The 14,481-nt window shown below is 33.6% G+C and overlaps 1 protein-coding gene across 1 annotated transcript; it reads left to right on the top strand.

The window, feature by feature from the left end:
- The first annotated feature begins 3,011 nt into the window (after positions 1-3,011).
- Positions 3,012-14,361, top strand: LOC108752233 (atrial natriuretic peptide receptor 1). The gene is made up of 17 exons (XM_018492922.1): positions 3,012-3,136; positions 7,144-7,309; positions 8,683-8,866; positions 9,448-9,557; positions 9,675-9,863; positions 10,023-10,243; positions 10,559-10,798; positions 11,038-11,164; positions 11,304-11,512; positions 11,690-11,840; positions 12,033-12,192; positions 12,419-12,579; positions 12,658-12,824; positions 13,066-13,212; positions 13,290-13,482; positions 13,655-13,928; positions 14,075-14,361. Exons 1-17 carry the CDS (start codon positions 3,012-3,014, stop codon positions 14,359-14,361), a joined length of 3,111 nt encoding a protein of 1,036 aa, XP_018348424.1.
- Positions 14,362-14,481: the final 120 nt, after the last annotated feature.

The following is a 14,481-nucleotide window of genomic DNA, read 5'->3' as shown; positions in this document are numbered from 1 at the left end:
AATTATATATATTCTTGACATTTAATTTTATTTTAATACATATATAATTTAATATAAAATATTATATTAAAATTAAATATATTAATATATATAATTCTCTCTATACAAGATAATAAATCTAATTTTTATTTAACAAATTATACAAAAGTGTATGATTAATGTTATAAGATTATAATTTCAAATCTGGAATGTTCTCTAATATCTTAATATTTAGCAATTAACCTTTCATATTATTCGTTTGAGATCTCTAAGCTTTATTTAAAATTTGTTAATGTATGCATGCTATATACATTATTTTATTTAGCGCAAATTGTTTCACAATTGAACAAACATTTTTTAAATTTATTTTTATTTAAAGAATATATAGAATATGATCAATCATTATTTAATTGTAAATCATCAAAAAGGACAATACAAAGATATAATGTAGAGTACCAGAAACATCCTACGCAAATTATTACGTTAAAAATTCAGGCGGAATAATGTAAGCCTAATAGGTCTATTATATATATTATGTATCGTATATTAAGTTTCTTAAATATATTGTGTATTTTATGTATAATATATCAATTTTCTTCCGATGATGCAACAGCTCCGAAGAATCATAGACATTCCTGATTCAATCCGACCATAACTTTTACATTACCCTCGCTATCGGACACGCTGTAGAACTTCGCGTGCTCGCTATATATACTTGACAGAAGTATCACTACATCCTGAAAATCCCTCGGGGTTTAACACAGGTTCGCGCCATAATGCAACTTCATTCTGCTGAAAGGCTCGTGTGAAGTCACCGCTCGAATCGATTGCACTTTCGACATGGATTCGCGTCTTGGATTTCTCAGACACGCGTACGCGTACAGAATGCTTTAGATCTAACGAGAACCGCCTTCTCGTATACCTTAGATCATGCAGTTGCATTTATAAGGAAAAAATCGCATTTGAGTCAAGAAATCTATGGCCAGTATTTATAATCGATTCTTATATTTATAAGATTGTCTAAAGTACAGTCTTAATTAAGATGTCATGAACTAATTAGAAAGTCGCATTTTAAGACGTACTTAAGACGATCTTAAAAATAAGAACCTATGAATGCTGCGAGCATGGTTTATAAGAAACAGGTGATTTTGTTACGATCCGCAACCACACCATGAGTGCAATCGGTACAATAAAATTGCCAGGAATTGGAAGCGAGGCTCGGATTCGCCTCATTTATTTTCACGAGAATTGACACGAGATCCTTTCACACGTGTTCATCAGAGAGCGAGACCCGGAAAAAAACTGCAAGGCATTTTTCTTTTATTTGAGAAGAAATCGGTTGAGAGAAAGTCTTGATTGCTGTACAATCGATTGCTTGAATTCACCCTTCACGGTTGCGAAAAGCGGTCGGGGAATAAAATTCGAGGATTGAGATAATTTATCTATTTTCATCCCGTAATTTGTATCTGTACGAAGCATAATTAACGCACGTAATAACATTTTTTTCTCTTTCTTTTTTTCCACTCGCAGATGCCTCCGAGGGGCGCGTTTGGATTGCGCATTGCCACGGTGGGACTGTATCAACCCCTATATAAGGCTGAATCCTTCCTTGCGAAAGTTTAGATGTGGTTCAACGGGCGATCCGACGTGTGATCTCTTTTCCGTTTTCTTTTTTTATTTTCAACTTGACACACGCACCACCACTCACGTGTCGCAGATCATCTCTTCCTCTCTCCCCGCGATTCAAGAGAATTTTGCATCGTTATGTTCACGAAGCTAAGGTTATTCGTGCTCTCGGTTGTTGTTGCTTCGCAAGTGTCGTGGCTCGTGAGTGTACCGCGCGGTAAGATGTTTGTTCATTCACAAAGATGTTTTTCATCGGGATACTATGTACTTTCTTGCTGCGCAAACTTTTCTGAAATTGGCAATTTTATTGCAATTTTTATATAATTAATTTTATTTAACTTAACAGGAGAAATTCGATGCGCGTGGACGCCTTTTTTATATAATAATTATATAAACAATAAATAATAATTATAGTATAACAATTTTGTTTTAATTTGTGTTTGCGCTACTTTTCCTTTACTATTGCAATATATTGGTAACGGAAAAGAAAAGATAACTTTCCTTAGAAAAAAATTACTCAAGTGCAATTAAAATGCTTATAAATATTAACGAATTATGACAATCTATTACTTACATTTAAATGAGGTACTTCAAGAATTACGCATTTCCACTGGCAAGATTTTATTATTTGAAAAACATCCATACCCATCGATTTTCTTTTATCAAAAATTTACCGACGTAAAGTACTGATAACATTTCAATATACAACCTGTATATCAATATTTTATTCTGCCATTTAATAAACGCATTTGTTAAGAATATTTTGCGCGATTTTATCGACGTGTTCTTTTGAAATTTCTATCCCGATGGCGGGAATAAGCTCATTGGGTATGCATGGCTTGTAATTTCAGTATTCTACGTCCTCTCTTGCTTTTCTGACACCCTGTGTAATCGCGCGTATGAATAAAACGAATGTATTTTCTATGTGATTTCTCTAACGAATAGCGACACTTCAATGGTATTTTTGGTGCGTATTCGCGCGAATTAACGTCTTGGCCTCATTTTGCAAATTCGAATCTTAAGTTGTTCCAGCAGTCGTAACTTTTTAATTACAAAACTTCCATTGTTTGATTTACAGAATATTTTATTTTATTTAATTTAACCGCATAGCATTTTATTTTTTTCAAGGGATATCTTGATAAGTAGTGAGCAGCTTTATAATAAATTTACAGGGATCTTTAAAGTTACAGCTAAATCTCTCGTATAAATATCGTAAAGACAAGAGGGTATTATTCTCCGTTACGTTCGTCTTCAGTTTCAAGCTCTCGTTCAAACAGCATTACTTTTAATTAAGCGTTTGAATGGTTGTCGATATCTGCATTCGCGGCTCGACGAATTCACGTCTTTTGATCCACTTCGCAGTGGATTACGGAAATCCTCTGCGGGTGTATAACGTGGGCGTACTTATGGCATCCCATCTTGACAGCCCGTTTGATCTTGAGCGATGTGGTCCAGCTGTCGATCTGGCTTTAGAAGAAGTGAACGAATTCCTGAAAGTTCACAATGTGCAGCTGCGCAAAGTCCAAGGAAGGTATACAATAATTTTATGCCCAATATTGATTATACGTTTACTTGGCTCGATTTATGCCGAAGTTATAACATCGATGTTATAACTTCGACATAAATCGAGTCGTGTAAGCGTAGTATAAGTTGTTATCGGAAAACAAAAGGAGAAAGATCATCCGTTATTTCAGACGCTATATCAATCAAAACTGAAAAAACAACAAAGACAATTATCAAATTCACTTATCGAATTAATTTAACAATCGCGATATCTATAATTTCCTCATTGTATGATAACAAAAAATATGTACCGGATGAAAAACGCGTAAGATGTTCTCGTCGTAATTTTCGGTTATGAAAATCCTTTTAATGGACCGTTTATTCGTAGTACGTGGTCCTGCCAGTTTTATTTTTTAGCCATACGATTTTATATTTTCTCCTGTTTTGTTATTGACATCAGGGAAAAAAATACGGAAAAATCGAAGAAGAATCGGGGAAAAATATATTATAAAAATATTTGAAATCAAGTCTAGAAATAGTCACGATATAATGTCGACGTAAATAAAAGAAAGATATTTTATTATATCAGATGAAATGTAATATAAAATGTCATTATTTTCTGCATTGTGATATGTTATATCTCGTTTCAGTTCGTCTCGTTATATTTCATGTGTTATAATCCGTTTCGCTGCTCATCCCTTTTGCGTCATTACATTGATACAATTGAACAGGCATTTGCATGAAAAGACGCGTTCACGATATTAACCATACAACTGCTCAATCCTCTCGAGGTCAGCGGGAAAGAAGGACGAATTATCTACGAGTGAAAATTATTTTTTACATGCGACACTTGTTATATCGATTATCCATTTCTCTCCATATAAACATCGTATAAAAAATGTATTCACATGCATACAGAGTATGTACCACCTATGTCTACGTTACGTGATGTAATATCATCTGTTGCGCGGGGATTACACATGGTTGTAACCACTATTTCTGCACACAACGTAAAATGATTAGTTTTCTCTAATGAATTAATTTTCAATAAAAATTTTGACAATTTATTTATATTTATCTATATATTATTTATTGAACGTGAATTGCACGTCGTTTACTGAGAAGAAAATTTTTGGGGATTACACGTGGTTGTAACCACTATTTCTGCACACAACGTAAAATGATTAGTTTTCTCTAATGAATTAATTTTCAATAAAAATTTTGACAATTTATTTATATTTATCTATATATTATTTATTGAACGTGAATTGTACGTTGTTTACTGAGAAGAAAATTTTTGAGATTTATAACTTTAATTACATGTATTATAATTATGATTACTACTGCTATAATGTTAGTATAATCTATTTACTACTGCTATGTAATGTAAGTATCTTTATTAAGCATTTTATTAAGTGTGATGTACGTGTAAAAAACAATCCGTTCCTTGAAAAATCTAATTCGTAAAAATTCCAACATCTTATTAACAATTATATATCGTCTAGTGAATGAGGATTACACGTGTTAATCCACATTTAACAGATAATATACATATAATCGCCATTTTGCCTGACACCAAAGAATCGCGTCTTTATAAAGACATTTAATTAATTGTAAAACGGCCATTCTTTTAATTTTCACAGGACAAAAAAGCCACTATAATGGCGTAGAAATAATTAATAATATCATATCTTGGGGAAAGGAATAATGAAATAATGAATATAATATTTCAATTATAACAAACTTCTCACTCAAGAAAAAAACTGTAAGATTTTAAAAACAATTCTCTGCTCTCTTCAAAGGTTAATAATTAATTTCCTACAAAAATTCCAACAATTCATTTACAATCATATATCATCTGTTGCTCATCAATTATAATTACGTTATAGTTATCATTTCAGTAATGATATCGAAATCGCGCTTTTACAACAGCGTTTAATTAACTGCAATGTAAAACAGTCATTCTTTTAATAAATTAATCCCTGACGAAAATTCTAACAATTCATTGACAATTATCATCTGTTGTACGAGAAGTAGCACAATAGCGCCTGCAAGGTGCTAAAAAAAAACCACTTAAATACACTTTTTTAACTCTTTGTAAGCGCTTTGTGCTACTTAAAGCTACGCAAAAAAGTAAGGCATCAATAAGACGTAACCAGTAGCAAATCTAAAATATTTATTTGCTTATTACTTACGTATTATTGCTTAAATTTTTTGCGTGCCATAATCTTTATACGTTGTAAACATTATTTCAGTAAAGAATTAACCTCCGACAAAAATCCCAACATTCATTTTGGTTGACAATAACATTTCGTACACGCGACGCAATAATTAAATTCTTTTCTCGCAAATCAGAATTCCCCCAATCTGCATTGTCATTGCAAACATTTACGGGAAATGCAGCAGATTTACGGGACCGCGACATTTCTGCGCGCCGCGCCGCATTCCCGACATTTTCAATTAGCGCAGATCGATGGGAATTCAATCATTGGCCATTCATCGGGTACAATTAATGCGCCATTATCTCGAGCTGTTGCTCGCGCAACGCGTCCCTATCCCGGCGTGTCGAATGCATCGTGATTATTGTTGCCATTCGTCGCTAATTGCGCGTACGCGCGTATACAGAATATTCACACCGAAATGCACATTTCGCTCCTCAAGGACGCGGATACCAGCGAATACTGTATGTACGTCACGTGTAAGTGCACAAGAAAGCAGGAGAATACGTATCCAAGTGAATCCCTGTCGCATCCACTCCCAGTAATCCAATCGTATTATGTTTGCGCTTTAATACGTGATATATACGATCCATCATATACGTCCACTTTGTGCGTTTTCACAGATTGATATTAACCATGCACGCATATATTTCCATACCAATGCAGGATTGTACGTTTCTACATTAATGAAAATTGGATCGTTGTTGGAAGATAAGCATATGGTTTTTATTTAGTTAAAGAAATGAGTATTTTCATGTTTTAAAATTTATGTTATTGACTACTTGTAAATATATTATGCATCTTGTAAATATATTTAAAAAATATTAAAGTTATGTTGATTTTCGAAAAATGAAATAATATCTCTGAAAATAGTACAGTTTCACTTTGCGAGAATAAAATTTCATAGAAAAAACGATTTTTTATCTTATCAATAAAGGTTAAATATTCTATCCAAAATTCACTCCATGAGACGGAGAATGTATATCAATTGTTCAAATGTATAATATATTAAATTGGAAATAATCTGATAAAAAACTGTGTTAATTTCATCGTTTTGAGATAACAGTTCATTCGTTAATTTAATTTATTTTCTAATATTTAATAATACAATAATAGGAAAAAATATAGAATACGTATTAAATAAGAAAAAAATCTTCTTTTCAATCGAAGTAAATAAATCTTGTAAATATTCATATGCAAATTTGCAAGTACATGTTTAAATTCTATAAACTACGTTCCAATTCAATTTGTCGGACTTGAAACGCAATGATAAACTGAAACTAGAAATAACATTACAAATTACATTGATTAATTTAATGATGATGCTAATAAGCAGCTTAAATCACTACAAAGAATTTATTGCAAAAAATATATTTGCAAATTTGCATTAATATTATCAAGCTCCAATTAAAATTTACTTTGACCAAAAATAAAATTCCTTCTCTTATTTGATTTATTCTTATCGGTCTAAAATTTTATTTATAATTGTACACATATATATAATTTTTCAGAGAGTGCACGAAATTCTTCAAACCTTTACAATGATTTAATTCCTTAATATACAACCAGAATTTTGTGCTAATGTAAGTAGTCATAAATCAATTAAACGTATAAGAGAAGCGCTACTTACGATTAAATCGTCAAATAATAAATAGCTGTAATATATTTTATGTTATAATTAAATAAAAAAAAACTTGTTGGAAAAATGATAGATCTTTTGCATCGTACTTGACAACATCGAGATCTAATAATTACTGTGTTAATTTTAATCGCAAAATTTGAGATACGGTCAAGGACGAATATTCGAATTTCTCAGTTATCCGACCTGCAGCGGGGCGAGGGCACCCGGTTTAGCAGCGGACATGCATTTCCGTGACAACGTGATCGCATTCGTTGGACCGGCCTGCGCCTTCGCCCTGGAACCTGTAGCACGTCTCGCTGCCTACTGGAATAGTCCAATTATCACCGGCATGGGTGATCAAGTAAGTCGCACTTACTTTCGCGCTGCCAATACACGCGTCAACATTTAATTATTAGCCCCAATATATATTTTCGTCAAGTCAATTAACTTGCATTTACATAACTCAGCATTTAACATTAATTAAGCTCGCAACGATGATGACTATTCTCTGAAGACTATTCGACTAGAAAAACGTTATTGCGCCAACAGTTATAATTACAAAATTGTAAAATTGTGTTAAATTAGATTAATCCCCCCTTTTGCTTCCCCTATTTTCTAACGTTTTTGATGTCGTATTATACGCTCTGATATTAAGACGAATCGCTATATTGTGTCAATGTTATTACTCATTTATGTGAAACGTGATTATCGCTTTCTTGCGAACCAAGCCTCCCTCGGAAGGCGAACTGTCAGTCACGTCCGGTATCCTTGGAAGGATCCATAAATGGAAGAATGAAACGTCGGTAAGAAGCTGCGAAGGAGTCTTTTAGAATCTTTTTTTTTCTTTCTGCTCCTCCAATTGCTGCATTGAGTATTGTTTCACTGAAGAGAAAAATTTCTGGTTAAAAATGAATGAACCAGAAGATTTTGATCAATTAAAATTTGTCCATTTAAAATCAGAATTCCAATTAATGTAACCAGACTCTTTTTCCAGTGTAAGCATTCATGATAGTTAACGTTATAGCTCATCTGATATTTTATTTTTTAAACGTAATATCATTAATATCTTAATTAGCTACGCACTAATTACGACAGAGAACGACATAAGAAATATAAATTCTCCGCATAATGTTACTTTAGCCCTCGTAAAATTCATTAAGCTCGGAATTATGATAACGATATCAAAGGTTTCTTCAATTTTTCGTAACAATTACCATCATATTCTACTTAATTATTTATATACAATACATCTAACAAATTATCATAAATTATAATTGATATAAATTTTTAGCATATTATTTTGACTATAGAAATAAAATCTCACAATAGAGTCTACACTGAGAAAAAAATATAGTTAATTTTAATAAATATTTAATCAATATTGCCAACTAAACATTTACTTACAGTAAGTATTTGTTCAATAAAAAAAATTGTTAAATTAAATTAACATTTCTTGTATCAAATAAATCTATCCATATATTTAATAAATATTTATTTGGCAGTATTCAATTAAATATTTATTAAAATTGGCTATATTTTTTTTTCAGTGTAGATATTTTTTCTCGCCGCGATCTCTTCCTGTCGTCACAGGATGGATTTTTTATCATAACATATTTTTCATCTTCTTAATTCTCGAAGGGAATTTTTAAAGACAAAAGCAAGTATCCCACTTTAACGAGGATGTCGTACTGCCAGTGCCGATTGCGGCTCGTCTTCGCTAGCGTGTTCAAGGAGTTCGGTTGGTCCCACGTCGCGCTTATACTGGACAGGTCGGACTTGTTTTCGCTAACGGTAGGGAAGAATCTGGAGTACGGTCTGCATAAGGATGGACTTCTAAAATTCGTAAGGGAATTAGACGGAAACTCCGAGGACGAGTCGTATCACCTTTACCTGCGCGACGCGAGCATGTACGCTAGAAGTGAGTGATCGCTTTTGTCTTATGCTTGCAGGGTGTCCTCTGAAAGACTTAAATTAACTCCGATTTTTTTTTTAATTATTAAAAAATAAATCTCTCTTTTACGTTATTAAGGATATATAATATTAAGTGAACAGTCTTAAAAAGTGACTAAAATTGGAAAACTTTACTTTCCGTACTTTTTACTTTCCGTTAAAAAAATGAATGTTACATACATATTAAACGGTTCAATAAATCAATATTTATATTTGACAATACAATTTTATAATTTAAATAAACATTTTTTCATTTTATCTTAATTAATTGTTTAAAAACATGTTAATTTTTTTATTGAAATAATTTTTTATTCAGATTTTAAATCGTCAATTTGTATTACTTTTAAATAACAACGTAGAAAAATTGATAATTTTTAAATATTTTTAGTTTATATTTTGTTAAGAGAAATACAATACATATAATTGTAAATATCTTCAATCGAATTCTGAAACGTTCAACGTAGAAATATTTCCACGCGGTGACAAAAAATCGCGATGCTAAGACGCTGTGTTTTTAACGGCAACTTAAAAAATAATAATTTTGAACAGTTGTGATACTCAGCGTTCGCGGAACGCTCGTCAGAAGATTTATGCTGGCCGCCCACGAATTAGGAATGACAAGAGGGGATTGGGCTTTTTTCGATGTCGAGATATTTCACGTAAGGCGCTATAATAAATGAGAAAAGACCTTTAAATCCGTCATACATCAACGTGACAGCAAAAATCACGGATGATACTTTCTCATCAACGTTAAATCAATTAAAATAAATTTTAAGGGTTCGTACTGGGGCGATCATGACTGGGAGGTTGGGGATGAGGACGATGCCACTGCCAGGAAGGCTTACGAGGCTTTACTGAGGGTGTCTCTTCTTCAACCGACTAGCCCACGATTTCAAGATTTCGCCGATAACGTCAAGCATCGTGCGCAAACCAATTACAACTATTCATTTTTAGAGGACGAAGAAGTGAGTTTATTAAAAAATTCTATAATATAAAATCCTAAGGATATAAAGTTGCGATTTTTTTTAGACAAAGTATTTAAGGGTACAAGATTATATAATACAATATATCAATCAAGAAAATTAATCCAAGCGAGTGAAATGGATTTCTTGCTTTTTTCACAGGTGAATTTCTTCGTCGGAGCCTTTTACGATGGTGTTTACTTGTTAGGGATCGCGTTGAACGAGACCCTGGCCGAAGATGGAGATATAAGGGACGGCATATCTATAACGAGAAGAATGTGGGATCGAAACTTTATGGGTATTACAGGTCACGTCAGGATAGATGACAATGGGGATCGTGACGCGGATTACAGCATTCTTGATTTAGATCCCATTACCGGAAGGTCATTTAAAAATTCATGTCATTCGTTCCACGCAATTTTATCATTTATACCTATCAAGATGCATCTCGCAAATTGCAAACACAATTAGAAGGTTTAGGAACTAGAATTTTTTTTCTAAATTAAATGTCACAGATTATCTTGTTATTAAGGAAGACAAATTTGTTTAACATTAGAGGAAAAAATTCTATAAAGACCTGATGTGAGAAGAGAATCAATCGAATCAATATAAAATTGTCATTGATGTGATAAATTTTTTTAATAAAAAGAACATCACATAAAAAAAATTGCCAAGGATAAGATGTTGGCATCTTACAGATTCGAAGTGGTTGCTCATTACTTAGGGTTAAATCGAGAATATAGTCCTATGACTGGTAAGAAGATCCATTGGCCGGGTGGAAGAGAAGGACCCCCGCTAGATATTCCGGAGTGTGGTTTTTTAGGAAACGATCCGGACTGTACGTCAAGAAGAGAAGCTTATACGTTTGTAGCTTACACAGGCATAGCGCTCGCTGTGTTTCTACTCGCTGCAATTACAGCCGCGTGTCTATTATACAGGTATACTTAATGCGATTTCATTAAATTTTATGATATTTGTGCGATCCAGGGGTATGAATAATAATATGTAAAGAAGTAATATTTAAAAAAAGATGTTTAACATCTAATACTAAAAAAAGATACTAAAAAGCCCTAATATAACAATAGAACGTAAAATTTTTAATGTTAAATATTTGTGAAGAATATAAAATTATAATAGAATATAAAATTAATCGACGTGAAAAAATTTCTTTGCATAGACATTTGCGGTTATCTGCCGATCTCAATAATATGTCCTGGCGTGTAAGACCTGAGGAATTGCTTCTTGAAGTTGGGAAGCAGTTCTCGTCGAAGATAAATCTACACCAAGCGATATCCGATGTAAACGTGAGCGATAAATTATGAGTATAACGTGCGCAGAACAATAAGAGATTATTTAATTTTATTTATTTTATAAAGTAAAAATAAAATTATATATGATTTATATAAATTGTAAAACTTAACTGATTCTTTTACTTAATCATAGAATTACGGATTGGAACAGAGGATACGTCGCGGTTCGCAGATTAGTTGCGAATCATTGCCGCCAACGATAGTTTTTACCACTATTGGGATATACAAGGGCGAGAGAGTAGCTATCAAGAAGGTCACAAAGAAGAAAGTAGTCGACGTGACAAAGAAATTACTTTGGGAAATCAAACAGGTCAGGGACGTCACGTCGGAAAACACCGTGAGGTATTTTGTCTTTTAACAATTAGTAGAAACAATTTTTTCTCGTGTTTTTCTTTCTCGTAGATAATAAAAGGATGACCATTCACAAGATTTCTTCAATAGTATAAATATTCAACAATGTAACATCGCTGCTTTAACTCAATTTCTTGCTATTTATTAATAAATTTAATTGCTCGCTAGATTTATTGGGGCTTGCCTCTGTTCGCCATCACCGACTGTTTTAATTCTTACCGAATATTGTCCTCGTGGATCGTTGAAGGATGTTCTGGAAAATGAGGCAATTAAGTTGGATTGGAATTTTCGAATGTCCCTCATCCACGATATCGTCAAGGTAGATGCAGGTGCAGAAGTTGTGTTTTTCGTTAAATTATTGAATGTATCTTAACATATTTAACTATTTTTATATTATTTAATTGCATCTTAATTAATATTACATTGATTTATAATAGAGCGTTGTAATTAAATAGTACATCATGAATAAGCATGATGAAGCGAAAACGATAAAGAGATTGCTTCCTCGCAGGGAATGTCTTATCTTCATGCCAGCGAGGTTTCCGCCCATGGAAAATTACGATCGTGTAATTGCCTAATCGACGGTCGTTTCGTATTAAAAATTTCGGATTTCGGTCTCAAAACTCTCACCACACCTTCCGAATTGATTATGGATGAGAGTTATTACATCAGTAAGTTGCATAAAAAAAATATAAACGATTTAAACTCTCTAAAATTTTTAGAGTAAATTGTCATTTTAAAGAATAAAATCTCTTAAAGATTAAAAATCGTGCCACTCTTTTTCAAGACTGGCTCAATCTTTATTCTTTAAAGTGAGATTCCACTCTAAAGAATTTAGAAAGAATATATGAGTGATATACTATATTAAAAGTTGACCAATAGAATCTTTATTTGCAGAATTACTTTGGATCGCTCCGGAGCTCCTGCCATTAACGATAACACCCGGAAGCGCTGCGACGCAGAAGGGCGATGTTTACAGTTTCGCAATTATCTTGGAGGAGATAGTGGTCCGCGGTGGTCCGTACGAGATAACCAGGACTTTTATGACGGCGCAAGAGGTGTGATCCATTTCATTCTTTTTTTTTACTCTAATTTTAGCATAATTTCTTTATCATTTTGATGCCTTTTCTACGAAGATCGTGAACAGAGTATCAGCGTCAGAGAATCCTCCTTTAAGGCCGGAAGTCACGCCGAAGGACTGTCCGCCGGATATACTCTCATTGATGGAGAAGTGTTGGCACGAAGTTCCTGACGAACGACCCAGCTTCCACACTATTCGCGGCATAATACGAGGAATCATGAAGTACTTTTATTTCAAATCAGGAGAACGACAGTGTAGTTTCAATTAACCGCAATGGGACACGGACGACTCATTCACGTTACATCGTGCTTCGATCTTTTAAATATATTTATATTATTATATATCTTGTTATCCTCTCTCCACGATTGAGTTGCTCGTATACCATGCTTAAATTATAGAAAATATAAATGTAAAAATATATAAACAAATATACCTATTACAAAAAATTGCATTCAAATTTCAGAGGATATTGCGAGAATTTAATGGATGATCTGTTACGGCGAATGGAGCAATACGCTAACAACTTGGAGGCGCTCGTCGAGGAGAAGACCGAGCAATTGAGCTTGGAGAAGCGTCGCAGCGAGGAATTGCTGTACCAGGTGCTTCCAAGGTATCGAAATCGTTCATCGTTGCTTTGTCTAGTTTTTCGGCATTTTGCTCTTTTTAATAGTGATTTTTTTTTTAAAGACAAGTCGCCGGTCAGTTAATGGCTGGGGAAATGGTGCAACCGGAGCAGTTCGAATGTGTCACCATCTATTTCAGCGATATCGTTGGTTTCACGGCACTATGCGCGCAGAGTACACCTATGGAGGTCGTGGATTTCCTGAATGATTTGTACAGTACCTTCGACAGTATTATTGGATTCTACGATGTTTATAAGGTAGACATATAACAAAATAAATTATAAATAAAAACACATAAATGATTCATTTTAGAAGAAAGAAACACATTTGTGCCAGAGTCAATCTCCAAACTTGAACTCTAATAACAAATTCTGAAATGACTTTGAGAAAAGAAGTGATTTTGAAATTGATTTTGAGATTGATTCACAGGTGGAAACAATAGGAGACGCGTATATGGTGGCGTCTGGTCTTCCAGAGAGAAATGGCGACGAACATGCGAGAGAAATTGGACTGATGGCTCTGGCGATATTAGACGCCGTCAGATCGTTCACCATAATGCACAAGCAGAATACTCAATTGAGCGTACGGATCGGTGTGCATAGTGGTCCAGTTTGCGCTGGAGTGGTAGGTCAGAAGATGCCGCATTATTGCCTCTTCGGCGACACCGTGAACACGGCGTCTCGAATGGAATCCTCCGGTCTTCGTAAGATAAATTCTGTATATTAGATAATAATAAAAAAAAAACACAAATGTTTTAAAAATTGAAAGATTTTTCGTTAAAGTTTTTAATCCTATGTAGAGAATTAAATATAAAAATTAAATATAAGCTTAATATAATTTGTTTCATAGCTTTGAGAATACACGTCTCCAAAGCGACGAAGAATATCTTGGATAAGTTCGGGACATTCGATCTTGAGCTCAGAGGAGAAGTGGAGTTGAAGGGAAAGGGTAGGGTGACATCTTACTGGTTGATCGGTTGTTCGGAACCCGATTCCAGATTGGTCGTGCCGAAATATCGCAGACTTAGTAGCAGCCAACCCGAGAACAATCTCAATCCATTAATCTTTCCACCGAATAATATAAATGGCTCAAAAACAAGCAACAACACCTTTATCAACTTGGTGGAATTATCATAATTAATATTTAGCTTTTTTTTTTAGGATAAAAAGATAAAAAGATTGCAATTGAGAATTATAGAAAAAAAATGTCTAATGTGCCACACGTGTCACAATTAGGAATCCGTAAGAATTATCATA

Source organism: Trachymyrmex septentrionalis, unplaced genomic scaffold (assembly GCF_001594115.1).
Source record: "Trachymyrmex septentrionalis isolate Tsep2-gDNA-1 unplaced genomic scaffold, Tsep1.0 scaffold6, whole genome shotgun sequence".
NCBI classification, from domain to species: Eukaryota; Metazoa; Arthropoda; class Insecta; order Hymenoptera; family Formicidae; genus Trachymyrmex; species Trachymyrmex septentrionalis.
Note: the sequence above shows the minus strand (reverse complement) of the source record. Positions and strands in the feature narration are given on the sequence as shown.